Source organism: Hyla sarda, chromosome 8 (assembly GCF_029499605.1).
Source record: "Hyla sarda isolate aHylSar1 chromosome 8, aHylSar1.hap1, whole genome shotgun sequence".
Classification (NCBI taxonomy): domain Eukaryota; kingdom Metazoa; phylum Chordata; class Amphibia; order Anura; family Hylidae; genus Hyla; species Hyla sarda.
Window position 1 is genome coordinate 12901800 of NC_079196.1, and position 27814 is coordinate 12929613.

Here is a 27814-nt window from a genome sequence, read left to right on the forward strand (position 1 = left end):
GAGTGATGATTCTGATGTATGTGGTGTCTCTGTGATGTATGATGAGTGATGATTCTGGTGTATGCGGTGTCTCTGTGATGTATGATGAGTGATGATTCTGATGTATGTGGTGTCTCTGTGATGTATGATGAGTGATGATTCTGGTGTATGCGGTGTCTCTGTGATATATGATGAGTGATGATTCTGGTGTATGTGGTGTCTCTGTGATGTATGATGAGTGATGATTCTGATGTATGTGGTGTCTCTGTGATGTATGATGAGTGATGATTCTGGTGTATGCGGTGTTTCTGTGATATATGATGAGTGATGATTCTGGTGTATGCAGTGTCTCTGTGATGTATGAGGAGTGATGATTCTGGTGTATGCAGTGTCTCTGTGATGTATGATGAGTGATGATTTTGGTGTATGTGGTGTCTCTGTGATGTATGATGACTGATGATTCTGATGTATATGATGTCTGTGATGTATGATGAGTGATGATTCTGGTGTATGCAGTGTCTCTGTGATGTATGATGAGTAATGGTTCTGGTGTATATACGGTCTCTGTGATGTATGATGACTGATGATTCTGATGTATATGGTGTCTGTGATATATGATGAGTGATGATTCTGGTGTATGCGGTGTCTCTGTGATGTATGATGAGTGATGATTCTGATGTATGTGGTGTCTCTGTGATGTATGATGAGTGATGATTCTGGTGTATGTGGTGTCTCTGTGATGTATGAGGAGTGATGATTCTGATGTATGCGGTGTCTCTGTGATGTATGATGACTGATGATTCTGATGTATATGGTGTCTGTAATATATGATGAGTGATGATTCTGGTGTATGCGGTGTCTCTGTGATGTATGATGAGTGATGATTCTGATGTATGCGGTGTCTCTGTGATGTATGATGAGTGATGATTCTGGTGTATGCGGTGTCTCTGTGATGTATGATGAGTGATGATTCTGGTGTATGCGGTGTCTCTGTGATGTATGATGACTGATGATTCTGATGTATATGGTGTCTGTGATATATGATGAGTGATGATTCTGATGTATGCAGTGTCTCTGTGATGTATGATGAGTGATGATTCTGATGTATATGGTGTCTGTGATATATGATGAGTGATGATTCTGGTGTATGCGGTGTCTCTGTGATGTATGATGAGTGATGATTCTGGTGTATGCGGTGTCTCTTTGATGTATGATGACTGATGATTCTGGTGTATGAGGTCTCTGTGATGTATGATGAGTGATGATTCTGATGTATATGGTGTCTGTGATATATGATGAGTGATGATTCTGGTGTATGCGGTGTCTCTGTGATGTATGATGAGTGATGATTCTGATGTATATGATGAGTGATGATTCTGGTGTATGCGGTGTCTCTTTGATGTATGATGACTGATGATTCTGGTGTATGCGGTGTCTCTGTGATGTATGATGAGTGATGATTCTGATGTATGTGGTGTGTCTGTGATGTATGATGAGTGATGATTCTGGTGTATATAAGGTCTCTGTGATGTATGATGAGTGATGATTCTGATGTATGCGGTGTCTCTGTGATGTATGATGAGTGATGACTCTGGTGTATGCGGTGTCTCTGTGATGTATGATGAGTGATGATTCTGATGTATGTGGTGTCTCTGTGATGTATGATACCTGATGATTCTGGTGTATATAAGGTCTCTGTGATGTATGATGAGTGATGATTCTGATGTATGCGGTGTCTCTGTGATGTATGATGAGTGATGATTCTGATGTATGCGGTGTCTCTGATGTATGATGAGTGATGATTCTGGTGTATGCGGTGTCTCTGTGATGTATGATGAGTGATGACTCTGGTGTATGCAGAGTCTCTGTGATGTATGATGAGTGATGATTCTGATGTATGCGGTGTCTCTGTGATGTATGATGAGTGATGATTCTGATGTATGCGGTGTCTCTGATGTATGATGAGTGATGATTCTGGTGTATGCGGTGTCTCTGTGATGTATGATGAGTGATGACTCTGGTGTATGCAGAGTCTCTGTGATGTATGATGAGTGATGATTCTGATGTATGCAGTGTCTCTGTGATGTATGATGAGTGATGATTCTGATGTATGTGGTGTCTCTGAGATGTATGATGAGTGATGATTCTGATGTATGTGGTGTCTCTGAGATGTATGATGATTGATGATTCTGGTGTATGCGGTGTCTCTGTGATGTATGATGAGTGATGATTCTGATGTATGCGGTGTCTCTGATGTATGATGAGTGATGATTCTGATGTATGCGGTGTCTCTGTGATGTATGATGAGTGATGACTCTGGTGTATGCGGTGTCTCTGTGATGTATGATGAGTGATGACTCTGGTGTATGCAGTGTCTCTGTGATATATGATGAGTGATGATTCTGGTGTATGTGGTGTCTCTGTGATGTATGATGAGTGATGATTCTGGTGTATGCGGTGTCTCTGTGATGTATGATGAGTGATGATTCTGATGTATGTGGTGTCTCTGAGATGTATGATGAGTGATGATTCTGATGTATGTGGTGTCTCTGAGATGTATGATGACTGATGATTCTGGTGTATGCGGTGTCTCTGTGATGTATGATAAGTGATGATTCTGGTGTATGCGGTGTCTCTGTGATGTATGATAAGTGATGATTCTGGTGTATGTGGTGTCTCTGTGATGTATGATGAGTGATGATTCTGGTGTATGCGGTGTCTCTGTGATGTATGATGAGTGATGATTCTGATGTATGTGGTGTCGCTGTGATGTATGATGAGTGATGATTCTGGTGTATGCGGTGTCTCTGTGATGTATGATGAGTGATGATTCTGGTGTATGTGGTGTCTCTGTGATGTATGATGGATGATGATTCTGGTGTATGCGGTGTCTCTGTGATGTATGATGAGTCATGATTCTGGTGTATATGGTGTCTGTGATATATGATGAGTGATGATTCTGGTGTATGCGGTGTCTCTGTGATGTATGATGAGTGATGATTCTGATGTATATGGTGTCTGTGATGTATGATGGGTGATGATTCTGGTGTATGCGGTGTCTCTGTGATGTATGATGAGTGATGATTCTGGTGTATATGGTGTCTCTGTGATGTATGATGAGTGATGATTCTGGTGTATATGGTGTCTCTGTGATGTATGAGTGATGATTCTGGTGTATATGGTGTCTCTGTAATGTATGATGAGTGATGATTCTGGTGTATGTGGTGTCTCTGTGATGTATGATGAGTGATGATTCCGGTGTATGTGGTGTCTCTGTGATGTATGATGAGTGATGATTCTGATGTATGCGGTGTCTCTGTGATGTATGATGAGTGATGATTCTGGTGTACACGGTGTCTCTGATGTATGATGAGTGATGATTCAGGTGTATATGGTGTCTCTGTGATGTATGATGAGTGATGATTCTGGTGTATGCGGTGTTTCTGTGATATATGATGAGTGATGATTCTGGTGTATGCAGTGTCTCTGTGATGTATGATGAGTGATGATTCTGGTGTATGCGGTGTCTCTGTGATGTATGATGAGTGATGATTCTGATGTATGCTGTGTCTCTGTGATGTATGATGAGTCATGATTCTGGTGTATGCGGTGTCTCTGTGATGTATGATGAGTGATGATTCTGGTGTATGCGGTGTTTCTGTGATGTATGATGAGTGATGATTCTGGTGTATGCGGTGTCTCTGTGATGTATGATGAGTGATGATTCTGGTGTATGCGGTGTCTCTGTGATGTATGATGAGTGATGATTCTGGTGTATGCGGTGTCTCTGTGATGTATGATGAGTGATGATTCTGGTGTATGCGGTGTCTCTGTGATGTATGATGAGTGATGATTCTGGTGTATGCGGTGTCTCTGTGATGTATGATGAGTGATGATTCTGGTGTATGCGGTGTCTCTGTGATGTATGATGAGTGATGATTCTGGTGTATGCGGTGTCTCTGTGATGTATGATGAGTGATGATTCTGGTGTATGCGGTGTCTCTGTGATGTATGATGAGTCATGATTCTGGTGTATGTGGTGTCTCTGTGATGTATGATGAGTGATGATTCTGGTGTATGCGGTGTCTCTGTGATGTATGATGAGTGATTATTCTGGTGTATGCGTTGTCTCTGTGATGTATGATGAGTGATGATTCTGGTGTATGCGGTGTCTCTGTGATGTATGATGACTGATGATTCCGGTGTATGCGGTGTCTCTGTGATGTATGATGAGTGATGATTCTGGTGTATGAGGTCTCTGTGATGTATGATGAGTGATGATTCTGGTGTATGCGGTGTCTCTGTGATGTATGATGAGTGATGATTCTGATGTATGCGGTGTCTCTGTGATGTATGATGAATGATGATTCTGGTGTATATGGTGTCTCTGTGATGTATGATGAGTGATGATTCTGATGTATGTGGTGTCTCTGTGATGTATGATGAGTGATGATTCTGGTGTATGCGGTGTCTCTGTGATGTATGATGAGTGATGATTCTGTTGTATATGGTGTCTCTGTGATGTATGATGAGTGATGATTCTGATGTATGTGGTGTCTCTGTGATGTATGATAACTGATGATTCTGGTGTATATAAGGTCTCTGTGATGTATGATGAGTGATGATTCTGGTGTATATGGTGTCTCTGTGATGTATGATGAGTGATGATTCTGGTGTATGTGGTGTCTCTGTGATGTATGATGAGTGATGATTCTGATGTATGCGGTGTCTCTGTGATGTATGATGAGTGATTATTCTGATGTATGCGGTGTCTCTGTGATGTATGATGAGTGATTATTCTGATGTATGCGGTGTCTCTGTGATATATGATGAGTGATGATTCTGGTGTATGCGGTGTCTCTGTGATGTATGATGAGTGATTATTCTGGTGTATGCGGTGTCTCTGTGATGTATGATGAATGATGATTCTGGTGTATGTGGTGTCTGTGATGTATGATGAGTGAAGATTCTGGTGTATGAGGTCTCTGTGATGTATGATGAGTGATGATTCTGATGTATGCGGTGTCTCTGTGATGTATGATGATTCTGGTGTATATGGTGTCTCTGTGATGTATGATGAGTGATGATTCTGATGTATGCGGTGTCTCTGTGATATATGATGAGTGATGATTCTGGTGTATGCGGTGTCTCTGTGATGTATGATGAGTGATGATTCTGGTGTATGCGGTGTCTCTGTGATGTATGATGAGTGATTATTCTGGTGTATGCGGTGTCTCTGTGATGTATGATGAATGATGATTCTGGTGTATGTGGTGTCTGTGATGTATGATGAGTGATGATTCTGGTGTATGAGGTCTCTGTGATGTATGATGAGTGATGATTCTGGTGTATGTGGTGTCTGTGATGTATGATGACTGATGATTCTGATGTATGCGGTGTCTCTGTGATGTATGATGAGTGATGATTCTGATGTATGCGGTGTCTCTGTGATGTATGATGAATGATGATTCTGGTGTATATGGTGTCTCTGAGATGTATGATGAGTGATGATTCTGGTGTATGCGGTATCTCTGTGATGTATGATGAGTGATGATTCTGGTGTATGCGGTGTCTCTGTGATGTATGATGAGTGATGATCCGGCGGGGTCCCTGTTTTATTCACTTACCTCCTGTGTATCTTCTGGGAGGGTAACACTCAGATTTAGTGTTTTTCCTTTGGATATTTTCAGCTCCTGGTTGTGTTTCTGCAGAACCTGATCCCGGACTGTAGAATAGAGAAGAGAATATTAGTGGTCACGGCCGTACGGGACGTCATTCTACAGGTGGTCCCAAGGACCCTGCCCCATGATCGGGGCCCAGAAGAGGAGGAGCCTATATAACACATTATACGGCAAAATGGGCCACATACAGATGTAGTAAAGGAGATCCCCAGCATTACATGGAGAGTTCACTGCTAATTTATTTATTTAATTATTTATTTTAAATCAACTGGCGCCAGAAAGTTAAAAAGATTTGTAAATCACTTCTATCAAAAAATCTTAATCCTTCCAGTACTTTTTAGGGGCTGTATTCTACAGAGGAAATGCTTTTCTTTTTGGATTTCTCTTCTGTCACAACCACAGTGCTCTCTGCTGACCTCTGCTGTCCATTTTAGGAACTGTCCAGAACAGGGGAAAATCCCCGTAGCAAACATATGCTGCTCTGGACAGCTCCTAAAATGGACAGCAGAGGTCAGCAGAGAGCACTGTGGTTGTGACAGAAGAGAAATCCAAAAAGATAAGCATTTCTTCTGTGGAATACAGCCCCTAAAAAGTACTGGAAGGATTAAGATTTTTTTGATAGAAGTAATTTAAAAATCTGTTTAACTTTCTGGCACCAGTTGATTTAAAAAAAAAAAAAAAAAAGTTTTCCACGGGAGTACCCCTTTAAAACTGGTTTCACCCTTTGCATGTGTCTGTCTGTATGCGTCTTGACCAGTGTTTCCCAACCAGGGTGCCTCCAGCTGTTGCAAAACTACAACTCCCAGCATGCCCGGACAGCCGAAGGCTGTCCGGGCATGCTGGGAGTTGTAGTTTTGCAACAGCTGGAGGCACCCCAGTTGGGAAACACTGATCTGAGGACCTCCGACAGGAGATGTGTATCCGGGATGTCTCCATAGTGTTGTTCTGATGGTGAAGCTGCTCCTAAAATGGACAGCAGAGGTCAGCAGAGAGCACTGTGGTTGTGACAGAAGAGAAATCCAAAAAGAAAATCATTTCCTCTGTAGTCTACAGCCCCTAAAAAGTACTGGAAGGATTAAGATTTTTTTGATAGAAGTAATTTAAAAATCTGTTTAACTTTCTGGCACCAGTTGATTAAAAAAAAAAAAAAAAAAGTTTTCCACGGAAGTACCCCTTTAAAGCTGGTTTTACCCTTTGCATGTGTCTGTCTGTATGCGTCTTGACCGGTGTTTCCAAACCAGGGTGCCTCCACCTGTTGCAAAACTACAACTCCCAGCATGTCCGGGCATGCTGGGAGTTGTAGTTTTGCAACAGCTGGAGGCACCCCGGTTAGGAAACACTGATCTGAGGACCTCCGACAGGAGGTGTGTATCCGGGATGTCTCCATAGTGTTGTTCTCATGGTGAAGCTGCTCTGATGCCTCTGTAGCTGCTGAGTTATTATTGTGAGCCTGTGATTTGTTCCTATGTTATCCTCTGGGGGGCGCCACAGCTGCTGTCACCGAATGATGGGATCTCAGGGGCAAATAAATGGAATCACCTTTTACATGCACCAAGAATAGCGGGGAGGGGGCATCTGTGCGGATCATGAACCTCTCATATAAGGGGCATTAGAAGGATCTCTGTAGGATCGGGGTATAGACGCCAGCGATGGGGGCAAAGATTCACACGCCACAAAATGTACTAAATAAAACTTCTGCTTCTTGTGGATGAGTTTTTTTTTTTTTTTTTTTATCTGATTTACGTGAAAACTTTCGTAATCTACTGCAGATTTGTTTTTTTTGCACAAATCAACATTTCCAACCCGTAGAACTGGTTCCATTTAAAGGGGCAGTGCAGCTTGTAAAAAACATATCCCTTGTCTGCAGGATAGGACATAAGTGTCTGATGGCTGCAGCAGGGAGAGACGGAGGCCTGTTCTGGAGACCGTTGGGGTCCCACCGGTCGGACCCCCGTGACCAAACACTTTCCCCCTATCGTGGGGATATGTAGGGACATTTATCAATGTTTGCTTATGTATTCCTTTTTTTTAGTACTTTTTTCTTTACTTTTTTTTTGCTTATATGCGACGTATTTATCAACTGCTTTCAGCCTGTTGATGACTTTCTTTCACGTAAGCGCTTTTTTTCTTTTTTACTTTGGTTGTAGCTTTTTCTGCTCCATGTTTGAGCTGGAGTAAATTTAGTCAATTTTTATAACCTTTTTTTTTGCGCAGTTGATAAATACCTGACTACCCGTAGTCCATTTTAAAATGATTACTTCGTAGTTAAGTTTTTGAAAACTTGCTTTTCTCGCTTTCCAGTCAAAATGTCGCACGAAAAATCGTGTAGTCGCAGGTGCGACATTTTTGCGACATTTTTAGTAAAGAAAAATTTACTAAATCGCTTGATAAATGCCTGTCATGGAGTATGTTTTGGAACTGGCAGACCCCTTTAAGCCTTTTGGAATGTCCCAGTACAGGACATGGTCCTGCACTACACTTAGGTCCTGTCAGGTTGAGTCCCTCAGTGTCCTGGGGGCTCTCCTGCAGTGTCTCCTCTGCTGTTATTATTAGTGTCATTTATGGTCATAGGATTATAGTCAGTGTATTAATGTATAGCTAGTCTAAAGGACCTGTGAGATGTCATATGTTATGTTGTCACATGATGTTACCCAGAGGGCTCCAGTGTAACACATGACCCGCAGCTTGACCAATGGGCTTTGGCTCAGCCCCGCTCTATATAAGGGGGGCGGCCATTACAATTCTTTCTCTTCTATCACTTTACTGAGACCAGCAAACACCAGAGATCTCAGTGTCCAGTACCTGGAAGGCCTAAAATCTACAGTCATTCCAGTAAGTCAAGTCTATGTCTGCTGTCACTATCTACAGTCATTCCAGTAAGTCAAGTCTATGTCTGCTGTCACTATCTACAGTCATTCCAGTAAGTCAAGTCTATGTCTGCTGTCACTATCTACAGTCATTCCATTAAGTCAAGTCTATGTCTGCTGTCACTATCTACAGTCTAGTCCAGTAAGTCAAGTCTATGTCTGCTGTCACTATCTACAGTCATTCCAGTAAGTCAAGTCTATGTCTGCTGTCACTATCTACAGTCATTCCAGTAAGTCAAGTCTATGTCTGCTGTCACTATCTACAGTCATTCCAGTAAGTCAAGTCTATGTCTGCTGTCACTATCTACAGTCATTCCAGTAAGTCAAGTCTATGTCTGCTGTCACTATCTACAGTCATTCCAGTAAGTCAAGTCTATGTCTGCTGTCACTATCTACAGTCATTCCATTAAGTCAAGTCTATGTCTGCTGTCACTATCTACAGTCATTCCAGTAAGTCAAGTCTATGTCTGCTGTCACTATCTACAGTCATTCCAGTAAGTCAAGTCTATGTCTGCTGTCACTATCTACATTCTAGTCCAGTAAGTCAAATCTATGTCTGCTGTCACTATCTACAGTCATTCCAGTAAGTCAAGTCTATGTCTGCTGTCCCTATCTACAGTCTAGTCCAGCCTAAAGTCAATTATCTAAAGTCCATTACAAGTATAATTGGTCCCAGCAAGCTGCGAGGTCCTTCTGTGTTCCTGGCCACCTCTCTGGGATTCTGGGCTAGCTGTGAAGATAATAACACCTACCTGACCTCAGTAAAGCCTCCGTTACACCATAACTGGTTGTGGACTCTCTATTCACTGTCTAGCCATTGAGATAGCGAAGATACCGTCCGTGTGGTTCCGGTACCCAAAAACCACTCTGGCGTCACGAATATTCGGGGCTAATAACACCTTGCCCCTGGGGTTATACCATCTTGCCCCATCCACCTACACCGCTACACCCTGTGGTCCCGCCATCACCGTGGGTCACCGCACTTTGTTCACATTTTTTAAGTGCAGTACGTCAGGATACTGGCAAAAAGGTATTCCAACGTATAGCACGGCGTAGCCATTGATTTTTGTCATTTGATGTTTGCCCTGTCTTGTGAATGCTGTATATACTTTTTTCCCAAGACTTAAAGGGGTACTCCTAAGACAACTTAGGATAGGGGATAAGATGCCTGATCGCGGGAGTCCCGCTGCTAGGGACCCCCGCAATCTCTCATGCAGCACCCACCTGTCTCAGCTGCAGGAAGCGATGATCGCTCCGTGTCTGAAGCCTCACGACCACAGGGCCGGAGTATCGTGACCTCACACTCTGCCCCCTCAATGCAAGTCTATGGGAGGGGGCGTGACGATCATCGCTTTGTGCAGCGGTGGGTGGGAGACAGGTGGGTGCTTCATGAGAGATTGCGGGCGTCCCCAGCAGCAGGACCCCCGCGATCAGACATCTTATCCCCTATCCTTTGGATAGGGGATAGTGTTAGGGCTGGAGTACCCCTTAAAAGAAGAAGTTACAGGTCTGTGAGAGGCAGAAATCTTCTTGTTTGTAGGTGACCAAATACTTATTTTACTGAGGAATTTACCAATTATTAATTAGAAATCCCATAATGTAATTTCCTGTGTTATTTCCCTCATTCTGTCTCATAGTTGAGGTTATAACCTATGATGACAATTACAGCCTCTCATCTTTATAATTGGTGGCTGACTAAATACTTTTTCCCCCACTGTATAAGAAGAACCTAGTCCTCAGTACTCACCACCTCCTCTTTCTGATATATAAGAATTACCCCCCAGTCCTCAGTACCCACCCGCCTCCTCTCTCTGATATATAAGAATTACCCCCCAGTCCTCAGTACTCACCCGCCTCATCCCTGAGGTATATAGGAATTACCCCCCAGTCCTCAGTACTCACCACCTCCTCTGTCTGATATATAAGAATTACCCCCCAGTCCTCAGTACTCACCACCTCCTCTTTCTGATATATAAGAATTACCCCCCAGTCCTCAGTACTCACCCACCTCCTCTTTCTGATATATAAGAATTACCCCCCAGTCCTCAGTACCCACCCACCTCCTCTCTCTGATATATAAGAATTACCCCCCAGTCCTCAGTACTCACCACCTCCTCTTTCTGATATATAAGAATTACCCCCCAGTCCTCAGTACCCACCCACCTCCTCTCTCTGATATATAAGAATTACCCCCCAGTCCTCAGTACTCACCACCTCCTCTCTCTGATATATAAGAATTACCCCCCAGTCCTCAGTACTCACCACCTCCTCTCTCTGATATATAAGAATTACCCCCCAGTCCTCAGTACTCACCACCTCCTCTCTCTGATATATAGGAATTACCCCCCAGTCCTCAGTACCCACCCGCCTCCTCTCTCAAGTATATTAGGATGTTCCCCCAGTCCTCAGTACTCACCCGCCTCCTCTCTGAAGTATATTAGGATGTACCCCTCAGTCCTCAGTACTCACCCGCCTCCTCTCTGAAGTATATAAGGATGTACCCCTCAGTCCTCACCCGCCTCCTCTCTCTGATATATAAGAATTACCCCCAGTCCTCAGTACTCACCACCTCCTCTCTCTGATATATAAGAATTACCCCCCAGTCCTCAGTACTCACCACCTCCTCTCTCTGATATATAAGAATTACCCCCCAGTCCTCAGTACTCACCCGCCTCATCCCTGAGGTATATAGGAATTACCCCCCAGTCCTCAGTACTCACCCGCCTCATCCCTGAGGTATATAGGAATTACCCCCCAGTCCTCAGTACTCACCCGCCTCATCCCTGAGGTATATAGGAATTACCCCCCAGTCCTCAGTACCCACCCACCTCCTCTCTGAAGTATATTAGGATGTACCCCCCAGTCCTCAGTACTCACCCGCCTCCTCTCTGAAATATATTAGGATGTACCCCCCAGTCCTCAGTACTCACCACCTCCTCTCTGAAGTATATTAGGATGTACCCCCCAGTCCTCAGTACACACCCGCCTCCTCTCTGAAGTATATTAGGATGTACCCCCCAGTCCTCAGTACTCACCCGCCTCCTCTCTGAAGTATATTAGGATGTACCCCCCAGTACTCACCCGCCTCCTCTCTGAAGTATATTAGGATGTACCCCCAGTACTCACCCGCCTCCTCTCTGAAGTATATTAGGATGTACCCTCCAGTCCTCAGTACTCACCCGCCTCCTCTCTGAAGTATATTAGGATGTACCCCCCCCCAGTCCTCAGTACTCACCCGCCTCCTCTCTGAAGTATATTAGGATGTACCCCCCCCCCCCAGTCCTCAGTACTCACCTGCCTCCTCTTTGAAGTATATTAGGATGTACCCCCCAGTCCTCAGTACTCACCCGCCTCCTCTCTGAAGTATATTAGGATGTACCCCCCAGTCCTCAGTACTCACCCGCCTCCTCTCTGAAGTATATTAGGATGTACCCCCCAGTCCTCAGTACTCACCCGCCTCCTCTCTGAAGTATATTAGGATGTACCCCCAGTCCTCAGTACTCACCTGCCTCCTCTCTGAGGTATATAGGAATTACCCCCCAGTCCTCAGTACTCACCCGCCTCCTCTCTGAGATATATAGGAATTACCCCCCAGTCCTCAGTACTCACCCGCCTCCTCTCTGAGGTATATTAGGAATTACCCCCCAGTCCTCAGTACTCACCTGCCTACTCTCTGAAGTATATAGGAATTACCCCCCAGTCCTCAGTACTCACTCGCCTCCTCTCTGAAGTATATTAGGATGTACCCCCAGTCCTCAGTACTCACCTGCCTCCTCTCTGAAGTATATAAGGATGTACCCCCCAGTCCTCAGTACTCACCTGCCTCCTCTCTGAAGTATATAAGGATGTACCCCCCCAGTCCTCAGTACTCACCCGCCTCCTCTCTGAGGTATATAGGAATTACCCCCCAGTCCTCAGTACTCACCCGCCTCCTCTCTGAGGTATATAGGAATTACCCCCCAGTCCTCAGTACTCACCCGCCTCCTCTCTGAAGTATATTAGGATGTACCCCCATTCCTCAGTACTCACCCGCCTCCTCTCTGAAGTATATTAGGATGTACCCCCGGTCCTCAGTACTCACCCGCCTCCTCTCTGAAGTATATTAGGATGTACCCCCAGTCTTCAGTACTCACCCGCCTCCTCTCTGAAGTATATTAGGATGTACCCCCCAGTCCTCAGTACTCACCCTCCTCCTCTCTGAAGTATATTAGGATGTACCCCCAGTCCTCAGTACTCACCCGCCTCCTCTCTGAAGTATATTAAGATGTACCCCCAGTCTTCAGTACTCACCCGCCTCCTCTCTGAAGTATATTAGGATGTACCCCCCAGTCCTCAGTACTCACCCTCCTCCTCTCTGAAGTATATTAGGATGTACCCCCAGTCCTCAGTACTCACCCGCCTCCTCTTTGAAGTATATTAGGATGTACCCCCCAGTACTCACCCGCCTCCTCTCTGAAGTATATTAGGATGTACCCCCCAGTCCTCAGTACTCACCCGCCTCCTCTCTGAAGTATATTAGGATGTAACCCCAGTCCTCAGTACTCACCTGCCTCCTCTCTGAAGTATATTAGGATGTACCCACCAGTCCTCACCCGCCTCCTCTCTGAAGTATATTAGGATGTACCCCCAGTCCTCAGTACTCACCCGCCTCCTCTCTGAAGTATATTAGGATGTACCCCCAGTCCTCAGTACTCACCCGCCTCCTCTCTGAAGTATATTAGGATGTACCCCCCAGTCCTCAGTACTCACCCGCCTCCTCTTTGAAGTATATTAGGATGTACCCCCCAGTCCTCAGTACTCACCTGCCTCCTCTCTGAAGTATATTAGGATGTACCCCCCAGTCCTCAGTACTCACCCGCCTCCTCTCTGAAGTATATTAGGATGTACCCCCCAGTCCTCAGTACTCACCCGCCTCCTCTCTGAAGTATATTAGGATGTAACCCCAGTCCTCAGTACTCACCTGCCTCCTCTCTGAAGTATATTAGGATGTACCCACCAGTCCTCACCCGCCTCCTCTCTGAAGTATATTAGGATGTACCCCCAGTCCTCAGTACTCACCTGCCTCCTCTCTGAAGTATATTAGGATGTACCCACCAGTCCTCACCCGCCTCCTCTCTGAAGTATATTAGGATGTACCCCCAGTCCTCAGTACTCACCCGCCTCCTCTCTGAAGTATATTAGGATGTACCCCCCAGTCCTCAGTACTCACCCGCTTCCTCTCTGAAGTATATTAGGATGTACCCCCCAGTCCTCAGTACTCACCCGCCTCCTCTCTGAAGTATATTAGGATGTACCCCCAGTCCTCAGTACTCACCCGCCTCCTCTCTGAAGTATATTAGGATGTACCCCCCAGTCCTCAGTACTCACCCGCTTCCTCTCTGAAGTATATGAGGATGTACCCCCCAGTCCTCAGTACTCACCCGCCTCCTCTCTGAAGTATATTAGGATGTACCCCCCAGTCCTCAGTACTCACCCGCCTCCTCTCTGAAGTATATTAGGATGTACCCCCCAGTCCTCAGTACTCACCCGCTTCCTCTCTGAAGTATATGAGGATGTACCCCCCAGTCCTCAGTACTCACCCGCTTCCTCTCTGAAGTATATGAGGATGTACCCCCCAGTCCTCAGTACTCACCCGCCTCCTCTCTGAAGTATATTAGGATGTACCCCCGACTACAGTCCAGGTCCCGGATCTGACATTCTCCTCCATTAGACTTGTTCTTACTCTGGAAATGCACCAGAAGTTTGTTTCTTAGCTGTTTTAGGCTGTCGGGGCCCTCGTCCCACTTAAGGGCCACAGGGAACTGGTAGGAGGCGTCCCCCATGCTAGGGGTCTTCTGAGGCACATAGGGGCTCGGCCAGTGTTGTCCCTATACACTCTATACTGGGTGTGGGACACGGCCCTGACTTTCACTTTCATTTACTCCTCTGTCTCCTCCTTCTCTGGGACATTTCCTGATCTCAGCTGCTGAGTGATGTAGACACAAGAGCTGACACCCGCCTGAGGAGGAAGGGGAACGTGCGATGGAGGCCTACAGCTAAAATAGCCAGAATTTACAGAGATTGTTAACCCTGACAATGCCAAGCTGCTGCTCACAGGTCATAGTTGTGCCATATCTAAGGCTCCATGTGATCACAACTTGAAGGCTGTGGTTGTCCTAGGATTCTACCCTAAGTTTTAGGTGACACCTGTCAGCGCAGTCCCTTTATTTTTTGGGGAGAGCAGTAATCCCACTCGAAGGGTCCATATAATACAAAATATCTCTCACACTATTGAGTAACAAAGAGATTCCCTGATTTATTGGGGGTATCACATACTTATATGGGTATACAGTGACCCCCCGACCTACGATGGCCCCGACATACGATAATTTCAACATGTTGAAGGCAGCATCACCATACGATGCTTTTGTATGTCGGGGTCATCGTATAAACGGCTATCCGGCAGCACAGACTGCTTCAGCCGCCACCGGATAGCCGTTTACGGTGCCCTGTGTGCTCCGGGTATGGTCTCCTACCTGTCCTTGGTGCTCCGGAGCATCCTCTTCGGGATCCCCTGCACCGCCGGTGCTCTCCATCGTCGTCATCACATCGCCACACACGCTGTCCCGTCATCCAATAGGAGCAGCATGCGTAATGACGTGATGGCGGCGAGGGAGAGCGAGGATCCTCGGGAAGCACACCCCTGGGACGCCCCGGGGACGCGGCAACAGCGATGGAGGGAGACATCCAGGGCAGCGGCGACGCGTCCGGAGCGGCGGGGACAGGTGAGTGTTACGTCCTACACTTTACATTGCACGGATCCCTCAACATACGATGGTTTCAACAAACGATGGTTCGTTTGGAACGGATTACCATCGTATGTTGAGGGACCACTGTATTAGAATAATACAAATATGGAGAGTAGTCAGGTGACTCCTTTTAGGCAGGTATGTGACCTTGAGTTAGCACAGCTACACAATAAATAAAGGACAGTGTTAGAAAACAAGAACATAAAGAAACATCATACTACAACCTCTGTACACCACAAGCTAACTATTTCTTTAACCCTTAAACATCTTCTCAGGAGAACAAGATGGCCTCCCAAGGCAAAATGGCCTCTTGAATAAACCCATATATATATATATATATATATATATATATATATATATTTAATTCCTACTTTAACATAAAACTTGACTGTGGGGGTCCACCGAGATCTGCAGCAGAAATGATTTGGAACGTTACCTGAGGCCTCCATTGCGTCCACAGTAGGGGTCCGATAAATGCGGGTGTATGAATAGGCACAACACTATGGATGATGACATCTTATACTCCGCTAGAATGAAGAAAAAGCGTTCTGTACTGTGATACTGCAAAGACCCAGTAGGCGCATATAAAAGTGTTCGCTTAGGCTGAGTTCACATATGTCCGGAATCCGGCATAGGTGAACTCAGCCTAGATCTCGACACAACTGATGTCAAAACTGATGACAAGTTGTCATCAGTTGTATGGCATCTGGTGTCCGTTGTTTCTGGACGGCGGACAGCAAGCTGCATTACTCTGTCCGGTGATGTCCCGAATGTCCAACTATCCGGCGTCAAAATTGAGACAATGGATGATTGAGCGGGATCAGTTCTAGCATCAGTTTCCCTCCGGTGCACGCCTGAAGAAAACTGTGCCGGATGACTGATACAGTGGTCCCTCTACATACGATGGGAATCTGTTCCAAATGGACCATCGTTTGTTGAAACCATCGTATGTTGAGGGATCCGTGCAATGTAAAGTATAGGACAGTGGTCTACAACCTGCGGACCTCCAGATGTTGCAAAACTACAACACCCAGCATGCCCGCACAGCCAACGGCTGTCCGGGCATGCTGGGAGTTGTAGTTTTGCAACATCTGGAGGTCCGCAGGTTGAAGACCACTGGTATTGGAAGTTATACTCACATGTCCCCGCCGCTCCGGACCGTCGCCGCTCGTCACCGCTGCCCTGGATGTCGCCTTCCATCGCTGTCCCCGGGGTGTCCCCGACGCTCCGGCAAGGCCTCTGCTTCCCCGGGATCCTCGCTCTCCGTCGCCGTCATCACGTCGTTACGCACGCCGCTCCTATTGGATGACGGGACGGTGCGCGCAGCGACGTGATGACGACGATGGAGAGCGCCGACGATGCAGGGGATCCCGAAGAGGACACGCCAGAGCCCCGAGGACAGGTAAGTGATCGTCAGCGGACCACACGGGGCACCGTAAACGGCTATCCGGTGGCAGCTGAAGCAGTCTGCGCTGTCGGATAGCCGTTTATACGATGGCCCCGACATACAAAAGCATCGTATGTTGAAATGATCGTATGTCGGGGCCATCGTAGGTTGGGGTCACTGTATATGTAAACTCAGCCTTACCGGAGATGGTTGTGCGGACACAAACACAACATTGGGATACGTATCACAACAAATGGTGGAGTCTACTGCAGCCTTTTTCCAGACAGATTCATAATGGCACTCCAAACTTTTTCCTCCAGGTTGTGGCGGGATAGAATCAGGAACGCGGTTCACCGAAGCTCTGCCCGTGGTTGTAAATTTTTCAACTTCTGTATTTGGACAACGCACTTCAAGATAGGTCAGATCTTCATCAGGTCCATACGAACATCATTCAAGAATAATAGTCAATGGCACCGTCCGTAGGTAGTCTGTTGGTAATCCGCCCCTGTATGTAGGACCCTCTGTAGGTCATTTTTATCCCTGTACAAGGGACCCTCGTATATGTAGTTTGCTTTAAAAAGGGCTCTCCAGAATAAGGATCTTTTTTTTTTTTTTTTTTTTTTTTATTAACAGAAACAGCATTCCTCCTGTATTGGGGTGATATGCAATACCAGAAACAACCATGGCCAGGAGGGGCACTGTTTCATAAATTCAAAAGTAACTGGTATGAAATCATGCATTTCTATGTTGTGTGTGTTGAGATTTTTGTGATGCAGTAGGGGGTGAAACGTTCTACCCTACCAGTAGAGAGCGCCATACCCTCTCTGACCTGTAGAACCTCACATTATCACCTCTAGGGGATGATCTGTATATATGAGTCATATTAACCAAAAGGGGCGCTATATCCAGGACTAGTGTTGCCAATCACTTATAAATTACTAGGCAGTGTAAAAATCTGAGGACTTTATTCGGCGGTCTCGAAAAGTACTTGATATGTTGGCTGTAGTGTTTACAGTCAGATATATAATGGTGTTATCCAAATAAACCTACACGAGCACGGACCGAGTCTGATCAACTGCTTTACTACAATGGAGGACACAACAAGGCAAAATAATCAACAACTGAGGGAAAAATGGATCAGGATTCAAAATCAATCACAGCACTAATATTTACAATGGCGCTAACTGAACACACTTTTTAAAGCTGAAGCATTTTGTGCAGGATTTTTGCGACATTTTACCGATCACACGGAATGCCGCAAATTTCTTCATATCAGTATCAGAATTTTTGGATAAGTTGCACGGATCCCCACCTAGTGAAGTCTCTTTAAAGGGGTACTCCGGGGAACTAATCCCATAGCCCATCCTTTCCCTCTCACCATCCTATTTATTCATCTAAATATCATTCATTAGCTATATAGAGCAGTTTCCTTCTTTCAGCTGTCACATGCAGGGAGTAAGAGAAAGACGTCATTATCAGATCCTCCTTGTCTCTGTTATATGTTACTCAGTACCTCATCATGTACATGTAAATCTCTATCACCGATGTTTCACTAAAAAATAGCATATTAATGCTGCACAATGTCGTTTTAGTTGTCTCAAAGGAAGGGAGCGTGTGATGACCCCCTCCCTCACTCTGCTGACTCACTGCTCTTGGGAGTCTGGCAGCCCTGCTCTGTAACCTTTTCCTCTCTGGATTTATGCTGTACACACACGTGATCATTGGAGATTGCCTGTACTCTACCACCAAAGACAATATGGTCAGAATATAACTTACATCTTCCTATTTGAAATGCAAAAAAACAGAAAGACCAATGCGCATCGAAGCACAATTATCCTTTTAAAAGAAATGCAATGAAAAAATAAGTGGAGGTTTGCTCACCTTCGGGGGTTGTACTATGAGCACAACACCACAGATCACTTGTTTCCACAATAAGTGGTATGGAGAGGAGTGCAGCCTGCACTGGTCCCGTATTCAGCTGGTGAAGAACGGTCTGGTAGAATCCAAGGTATGGAAGAGAAAATCTCCCAGAAATGTGGTGCAGTCAGCAGCGCTCTCCTCTCCGCTGACTGCACCACATTTCTGGGAGATTTTCTCTTCCATACCTTGGATTACATCTTCCTATGTCATTCATGTGTTTCATCCTTAGGCAGTCCCGTAATGCTGGGACTTGTAGTTTTGGAAAAGTTGGAGGTACACTGTTTGGATAACTCTTTTTTTGCAGCAGTGTTGCCTTCAGCTGTGCGCCTACAACTTTTGCAGAACTACAACTCCCAGGATGCTGAGACATCCTTTGACTTTCCAGGCATGCTTGGAGTTGTAGTTTTGCAACAGCTGGAGGCGCATGTTTGGTAAAACTCTGTGTTACAGCAGTGTTCCTGCAGGCTGTGTTCCTCCTGCAGCCTTGTCCATCAGCCATCTTGTGTCCATGACCCTTGGACAGGTTCATGCTTTGGGACTCATTATTGTCTCAGGAGGTATGGAGACCCCTAGTGGTGGGATTTTCATGGGCAGTTTTCTTTAATAAAATGTGATTTCTTTTTTTTAAAGAAGTATATTAGAAAAACTATTGTTTTGCCAAGATTTACAACATATAAAAAGTTTTTAGATCTGACAGTGCCCATTTAACTTCCCCGGAGAACCCCTTTAAGTAAGCTTCATTATAAGGCTACTTGTGTTTCTGCTGGCGGTGGCCGAACGGGGAAGGAAAAAAACTGGTAATTTTGAAGAAACACTGGTATGTTTTAAGAGAGGACCCTATATTAGGACCAGGCCTAAAAGATAACCCAGGGAGCACCCACCCTAAAGAACATCTTAGCCCTTAGCCAACTGCGGAGACATAAAAACAAGAATAAATGGGAAAATAGGGACCACCATCAAACCTTGCCAAAAGGAGTGTACAAATGTGGTAGAGTGCCTATGTTGTTTATGCATTATGAGCAACAAAACTGAGTTCAGAAGTCACCAAACTGGGGAAGTGTTCCCAATAACATCCCACATGACAAACCATTCTAAATTCGTTATTTACCTAATTGAATGTGTATGCAAAAAGCAATATGTGGGATGAACCACACAAGAATTACATGCGAGACTCAACCAACACAGGCCCAATATCCAGAAAGGGTATCAATTACACAGCTTATCCAGACATTGTCAGTCGGGGCACCCACAAGTGCCTCAATATATATATATGTATAAAATTATTTATTTTTTTATCATTATTATTTTTTCAGTCCATTAGAACTGCAGGCTTTTATTATTTATTATCTATATTATCTATAAAATAATTCTAAAAATATAAATAGTTTTTTTTTTTCTGGAAAGCGAGAACGCAGTCCCCATATAAATAATTTAAAATTGACTCGCCATCAGGTGTCTTGAACTCAAGACCCTCTGGTAGCTTTCAACATCAAAAGTATTTCCTTTCTAGCAACACCACAGAGACTTCATTGAAAATTGTCCCTCTAGAACTTATATTTATACTTAGTTTTCCATAACATAAATAAAAAAATGCTTTTCAGACCCACCTTCACCCCCCCCAGCCCCCCCCCCCTCCGGGCACAGCCATATTGGAGGTACCGGCTGCTGCGTCCGGCTCTGCCTCTATCCGTCAAGCACCCGCTGCAGCGCTTCAGCAATTTTCCTAAAGGGGACAGCACCTTATTCTTCTTAAAGCGACAGCGTACTCAAAATCCCACCACATGTCAGAACCCAGCTCTCCAGATCAACTGGGCGACGGTGCCTCTCCATCTCCAGCAGCGGGATCATCACCTGCCCCAGCAGCCGGAATGTTGCCAGTTTTGCCTGCAGTCCACATTAACAACACTGGTGTTCCAGTGTCTGCATTGGTATTCATGGGGAACCCTCTCCTCCCTACCTACAAAGGAGACCCCTTCACCCTGAGGGATTTCAAGGAAAGGATCCAGAGTTTGTTTGTCTTTTACTCTTTCCCTCCTAATCAACAGGTGCAATTGCTCACAGGAAAACTACAAGGACCATCGTCAGAGGAAGTCCGCACCTGGCCAGCCTCCGAGAAGGCAACTGAACTGTAGAGCAGATCTTTGAAGGACTGTGCCAGGTATTTGAGTCACATTTTCCATCAGAGGTACGTCTCCGGCTGTATGAAAGGCGACAGAAGCCAGGTGAGACCTTGAGAGCATATGCCGTAGCCCTACAGAATGCTCTAGAGACTGTCCAAAAATTAAACGGTATAACTCCCGAGCAGGGCAACAAAGTGTTACTAGACAGATTTGTTGATGGGGCTCATAATAAATGGGACAAGGCCCAGCTGAGAATGTTAGTGGTCCAAAACCCTAACATGTCATTCCCCGCTTTCAAGAGATTGGCTATCCAAATGATTGAGTCCGGGGAGTTAGAGGGAGCTTGTCCAACTCTCCAAGAACCACTAGGAGCGGTATCTAGACCTATACAACCACCAGCCCCCGCCCCAGTGTCACGGATTGTCTCGGATTTACAGAGTGTTAGGCAAGACATTGAACCGTTGGCTAAGGCTGTGAAGGAGCTTGCCACCCGGTCTGCTCCACCTGCCCATGAACCTCCCCTGCATAGAAAATCTACCCTTGCTCTTGCTCCCCCAGGGACTCAAAGACCCTTCTGTACCCATTGTAATAAACCCGGACATTGGAAAAAACAGTGTTGGGATTTAAACGGATTTCCCCTGAGGTCGCAGACCGGCCCTCAGGAAAACAGTCATTAGATACAATCCCAGAACGACCTAAGTCAGGACTCACACTTTATGTCGCCTCTTTCCCCTATGTAAAAGTTATGGTAGAAGGTGTACCATTGGGAGGCGTTGATAGATACAGGGTCACATGTGTCTACTATACCTAAAAGCAGTTTCTATCAACATTTGGATGCTAGTTTATTGTGTGAACCGGAGGATGTTAACTTCAGAGTAGTTATGGGTGATGGGCCACCAGTCCCCAGATATGGATACTGAGAGCCAACCATTCAGTTGGGAGAGCATGCACTTAGTGGCAGGGAGTGATTGTAACTAATGTGACAGATAAGTGGTCTGCTGAGTTTATATTGGGGAAGAACATTATGAAAAACTGTTTTGTTGAAATAGTAAATGCCTTGCATGCCTCTCTTCCCCTTATGTCCCCTTCAGGCCAGCGGGCTACGCAGCACCACTTGAAAGTTCTACAAGCAGAGCAGAAGTTTGCCAACAAGCAAGGTGAAATCTGCAGAGTACAAATTCAAGACATCAGGTCGGTGACCTTACAACCCAACTCGGAGACCATCATCTGGTGTCGTGCACGTCCTGGAGTCAAGAATAGGGACTATCAAGCCCTGCTGGAACCTATGCAATTGGAAGATCATCCTCTTGTCTGAGCTGCGAGAAGCCTTGTCACTGTCACCAATGGGAAGGTCCCGATGCGGTTAGTAAACCTGTCTGATTCTGCTACTGTCTTGCCCAAATACACTCCTGTAGCACAGCTGTACCTCCTAGAGTCGAAAGACATTGTGACAGAACGTCTGGTGGCCCGACAGCGTGCAACTCAAGTGGCTGAAGGATCCGGTACAAGTCCTCCCGAGCCCTGGTTGGCGCAACTCCAAGTTGGAGATGATACTACCCCAAGGGACCAAGTCAACGGAATCATTAATGTTGCCAAGAGGTACCATGAGGCTTTCAGCAAGCACCCCACAGACTTAGGGAAGACTTCAATGATCCAGCACCGTATCCTCACAGGTGACAGCCCACCTGTCAAGGAAAGACACCGCCTGGTCGCGCCAGGCATTTATCAGACTGTCAAGTAGATGCTGGCCAACATGAAAGAGGCAGACGTGATCCAAGAGAGTCAGAGCCCCTGGGTGGCGCCACTTGTCTTGGTCAAGTAAAAGCCAAACGGCGAAACGATGTTGGGGTACTGGTGTTGTGTGGGTAGGTACACTGTCTATGTCTTCCAGCCTGTGTTCTGTGAGTGGGGAAGCTCTATATTTATGTTGCTCATTGTGCTCAAGACGTGCGGGTGTTGATTGTTATCCCGCAGCTTTATCTGGGCTCTTATCTGTACTTTGTTACTCCCCTTTCTTCCTGAACACTCGCTGGAGGACATTTGTTCAGTGACCTCCTTATCTATGTATTGATATCTGTGCAATTCTTGCATGACTTTTATGTGTAACTTATTTTTTGTTGGAGAAATGAAGAGAAAGTCCAGCGTGGCAAGTCAAGCAATACTTGGTACTTTATTTAGCAATCAGCCAACATGGAAAACAGGTGACGCGTTTCGGCCACAGTACGTAGCCTTAGTCGTACAATTAACAGACATGGGTGCATGTTATTTATAGAGGAAGGGGATGGAATCACCACGGGGCTTAGCCCAGGTGCTTAACCCCCTCCCTCCCTAACAAACCAAGATAACAATAAAAACGCAAGGAAGTGATATCTTGCAATGTGAACATGAATGTAAACACCTTGAATATAAAATATATATATGTAAAAGAGAGAAATTTATATATCAAACAATATATGTTATCTTCAATGCTTGAAAGATCGATCTGGATATAGGGTTTAAACGTTCTCTCCATTTTCTCTCTGTCTTTTCCGATATCGCACATGAGCATATGGAAAGAGAAAAATAATTTTTTATTATTATTTGATTTTTATATATATGATTTCTTCCTTTTTCTTCAAACTGAATAATATCAGGAAAATATTCCAAATGTCCATGTTGGGAAAAAATCCAGGAGTAGTATGCCCATGTGCGCTACTCACAAGAAAGAGAAAAAATGGGAATAAAAAGAAAGAGAGAAAAAGAACATTTTTATCATTATTAGAATAAATTATACAAATGGATATATGTATATATAAAAATGTATATATTTTTAGATTTTAACAGTGGAAAATGAAATAAAATAAAATGAAATAAATGAATAGGAGCACAGGTACAATCGGGAGAAATATGAAAAATAAAAATGGAAAATACAAAATAATAAAAAATATATGATGAAAAATGAAAGGGAAAGCAGGTATGAATCCATAAGACACGGGTATAATTTCAAGTATAAAACCTCTTAAGAGAAGCAAAAAATGTATATATGTATATAACGTTCATGCCACCCTCAAAGTCTTCTATAAAACGTATGCAAAATAGTACATATATAAATATAGATAATAAATTTAAATGAATTGAAGACACTAATAGTGGAGAATAACATCTTGTCTTAGGTTCATACCGTTTGGATATCTAGTTTGAAGCTCTATTATCCAAAAAACTTCCCTATCAATAATTTCTGCCTGACACCCCCTCCCCTCATGGGGTTAACAATTTTTTCAATGCCGAGGAGAGACAGGGAGGAGGAATCTCCCCCGTGTTTCTCAACACAATGTTTGGTGGCCATAGAGACATGGCGAGACAAAAAGTGTGGGATATCGGACAGATGCTTTCTAATCCGAACCTTAACCCCTTAACGACGCAGGACGTATATTTACGTCCTGCGCCGGCTCCCGCGATATGAAGCGGGATCGCGCCGCGATCCCGCATCATATCGCGTCGGTCCCGGCGCTAATCAACGGCCGGGACCCGCGGCTAATACCACACATCGCCGATCGCGGCGATGTGCGGTATTAACCCTTTAGAAGCGGCGGTCAAAGCTGACCGCCGCTTCTAAAGTGAAAGTGAAAGTGACCCGGCTGCTCAGTCGGGCTGTTCGGGACCGCCGCGGTGAAATCGCGGCGTCCCGAACAGCTGATCGGACACCGGGAGGGCTCTTACCTGCCTCCCCGGTGTCCGATCGACGAATGACTGCTCCGTGCCTGAGATCCAGGCAGGAGCAGTCAAGCGCCGATAATGCTGATCACAGGCGTGTTAATGCACGCCAGTGATCAGCATAGGAGATCAGTGTGTGCAGTGTTATAGGTCCCTATGGGACCTATAACACTGCAAAAAAAATGTAAAAAAAAAGTGTTAATAAAGGTCATTTAACCCCTTCCCTAATAAAAGTTTGAATCACCCCCCTTTTCCCATAAAAAAAATAAAACAGTGTAAAAAAAATAAAAAATAAACATATGTGGTATTGCCGCGTGCGTAAATGTCCGAACTATAAAAATATATCATTAATTAAGCCGTATGGTCAATGGCGTACGCGCAAAAAAATTCCAAAGTCCAAAAAAGCGTATTTTGGTCACTTTTTATATCATTAAAAAATGAATAAAAAGTGATCAAAAAGTCCGATCAAAACAAAAATCATACCGATAAAAACTTCAGATCACGGCGCAAAAAATGAGTCCTCATACCGCCCTGTACGTGGAAAAATAAAAAAGTTATAGGGGTCGGAAGATGACATTTTTAAACGTATAAATTTTCCTGCATGTAGTTATGATTTTTTCCAGAAGTGCGACAAAATCAAACCTATATAAGTAGGGTATCATTTTAACCGTATGGACCTACAGAATAAAGATAAGGTGTAATTTTTACCGAAATATGCACTGCGTAGAAACGAAAGCCCCCAAAAGTTACAAAATGGCGCTTTTTTTGGATTTTGTCGCACAATGATTTTTTTTTCCGTTTCGCCGTGCATTTTTGGGTAAAATGACTAATGTCACTGCAAAGTAGAATTGGCGACGCAAAAAATAAGCCATAATATGGATTTTTAGGTGGAAAATTGAAAGGGTTATGATTTTTAAAAGGTAAGGAGGAAAAAACGAAAGTGCAAAAACGGAAAAACCCTGAGTCCTTAAGGGGTTAAGAGCATTCGAAGTACAACCCACATATTGTACATGGCATTTTTCACAGGTTAATAGATATATAACATTTGCCGTATTGCAATTAATAAAATGTTTAATATTGTATTGTTGTTTGGTAACCATAGAGGTAAAAGTTTTACTGTTCTTCATAATGCCACAAACATTACATTTATTATGTCCACATTTAAAACTGCCATTAGTGTCAAGCCATGTTCTAGTAGATGGTGTTTGGGAAGTATAAAGACTTGGGGAGACAGATTGTCCTATTGTTTTGGCTCGTCTAGCAACACATTTGTACCCGTTTTCAAACACTTTTGCATATTGATTATCATTAGATATCATGGGAATATATTTATGTACAATGTTGCAAACTGCCCTGTAATTTTGACTATAGGTAGTAGAGAAAACCAATTGTTTATTGGTGTTCTTGTGGACAATACTAGAGTTTTCCCCATAGATGAGAGTATTTCTATTTTTGAGTCTAGCAATATTTTTGGCCTTCTCTAGGGTCCATTTTTTATAGCCCCTGGCTAATAAGCGATTAGTGATGTCGCCCGCCTCTTTTTCAAATAAAGTATCCGAGGAACAATTACGTTTAGCTCTTATCATTTCTCCAACTGGGAGATTAGAAATTACATGAGGCGGGTGGCATGACTCGGCTTGTAATATAGAATTGGCTGCCAGCTCCTTGCGAAATGTGCTGGTAATAATTTTAGCTAGTTCCAAGTTGCCACTCAGTGTTAGATCTAGAAAACAAATCTCCTCATGCTCACAATTTATAGTAAATTTTAATTCATAAGGATTATCATTAAGAAAGGCACCAAACTCATGTATGGCCAGCATAGACGACCCCCCAATAAATAGGAGGTCGTCTATGTACCGGCCATACCAAACTATGTGGTCCGCAAAAATGTTGCTATGGGAAAACAGATACTCTTTTTCCCACCACGCCATATAAATGTTCGCGAGGGATGGTGAGAACTTGGCTCCCATAGAAGCTCCGGTGATCTGCAGGAAATAACATCTATCAAACATAAAAAAATTGTATTTCAAAAGATAATTGACCACTAATATAATGTATTCCTGCAGATCACCGGAGTATGGGGCATAGGTGGTCAGAAACCATGTCAAAGAAAGAATTGCCTTATCGTGAGGTATCACAGAATAAAGTGACGTGACGTCAGCCGTTATCCATCTCATGCCCGGCTTCCACCTGATGTTGTCCATGGCAACCAGAACATCTCTGGTGTCCTGGAGGAAGCCGGGTATGAGAGGGACCAACGGCTGGAGTCTCGAATCCACCCATTCACATAATTTTTCATTCAAAGATCCTATGCCCGCTACAATCGGGCGCATGGGGGGAGGAAAAACATTTTTATGTATTTTGGGCAATGAGTGAAAAATAGCCACAATCGGATCAGACACCTTCATATAATCTGCTTCTTTACCTATAATATGCCCCTCTTTAACCCCATAATCAATAAGATCAAACATGATATCCTTAAATCGTGGTGTTGGATTCGAACTCAATTTAATATATGTAGTATTATCAGATAAGATATCCATATTTAATTTATAGTAGAGTCCGTCATCCAACACCACGATTGCGCCCCCCTTATCCGCACTGCGGATCACAACATCCCTGCTTTCCACAAGTTCCTGTAAGGCCATTCTCTCCCGATAGCATAAATTATGTTTAACCGGAGGTATGTTTTTGGAGAGGTTATACAACTCTTTTTCAACCAGTGTCTGGAAATGTTCCAGAACTGGGGTTCTAGACATAATAGGATAAAACCTGGGGTTCGGCACATGAAATTGTGGTAGAACCTCAGGTTTTTGATCGCCTAAATGATGCAACTCTGAAAGGGTGGTGAGTTCACGGAAAGAAAACCCCTCCACCCTGTCAGAAAGAGTGGTGTGATCACTGCTAGAAAAAACATGGGTATCAGAAAAATGTTGGGTTTGACCAATATCATCGGACATGTCTCCATCTATCACACTCTGGGAAAATATGTCCCCCATATCACAATTAGAAATATTTTCTGAGTTCATGTTGGAAAAATGTTTTCGAACAGTAATGGAGCGAACAAACTTGTTTACGTCTAGCATCGTTCTGTAGAAGTTAAATGAGCAGGCTGGGGAAAATGTTAAGCCCTTAGACAGTACCTGGAGTTGGTAATCAGTCAGAGTCCTCGCCGATAGATTGAATACAGGGACAGTGTCTAGTTCCTCTTTATGTTTTGCCTCCTCGTGGTTTTTCTTGGAGGCGCGGTGTTTCCGACCGCCGCGTCGTTTTTTGATGATGACATCTTGTTATTACGACCCTCTCGTACTGGTGAAGAGGCGGCATCTGGAGTATACGGACCGGCAGACATGTCTGCTGATTCAACACCCGAGATGGA

The 27814-nt window shown here is 44.5% G+C and overlaps 1 protein-coding gene across 1 annotated transcript in view; it reads right to left on the bottom strand.

Annotated features, from left to right (window-relative positions):
* The window catches only part of LOC130283808 (protein mono-ADP-ribosyltransferase PARP14-like), a 74983-nt gene extending 60314 nt beyond the window's left edge, over positions 1-14669 (bottom strand). The window contains exons 1-2 of the mRNA XM_056533317.1: positions 14160-14669; positions 5607-5704 (exon numbers count right to left, since the gene is read on the bottom strand). Of these exons, the coding sequence (XP_056389292.1) occupies positions 5607-5704; positions 14160-14349 (288 nt within the window). The 5' untranslated portion in view covers positions 14350-14669. The remainder of the gene's footprint in view (positions 1-5606; positions 5705-14159) is intronic.
* Positions 14670-27814: the final 13145 nt, after the last annotated feature.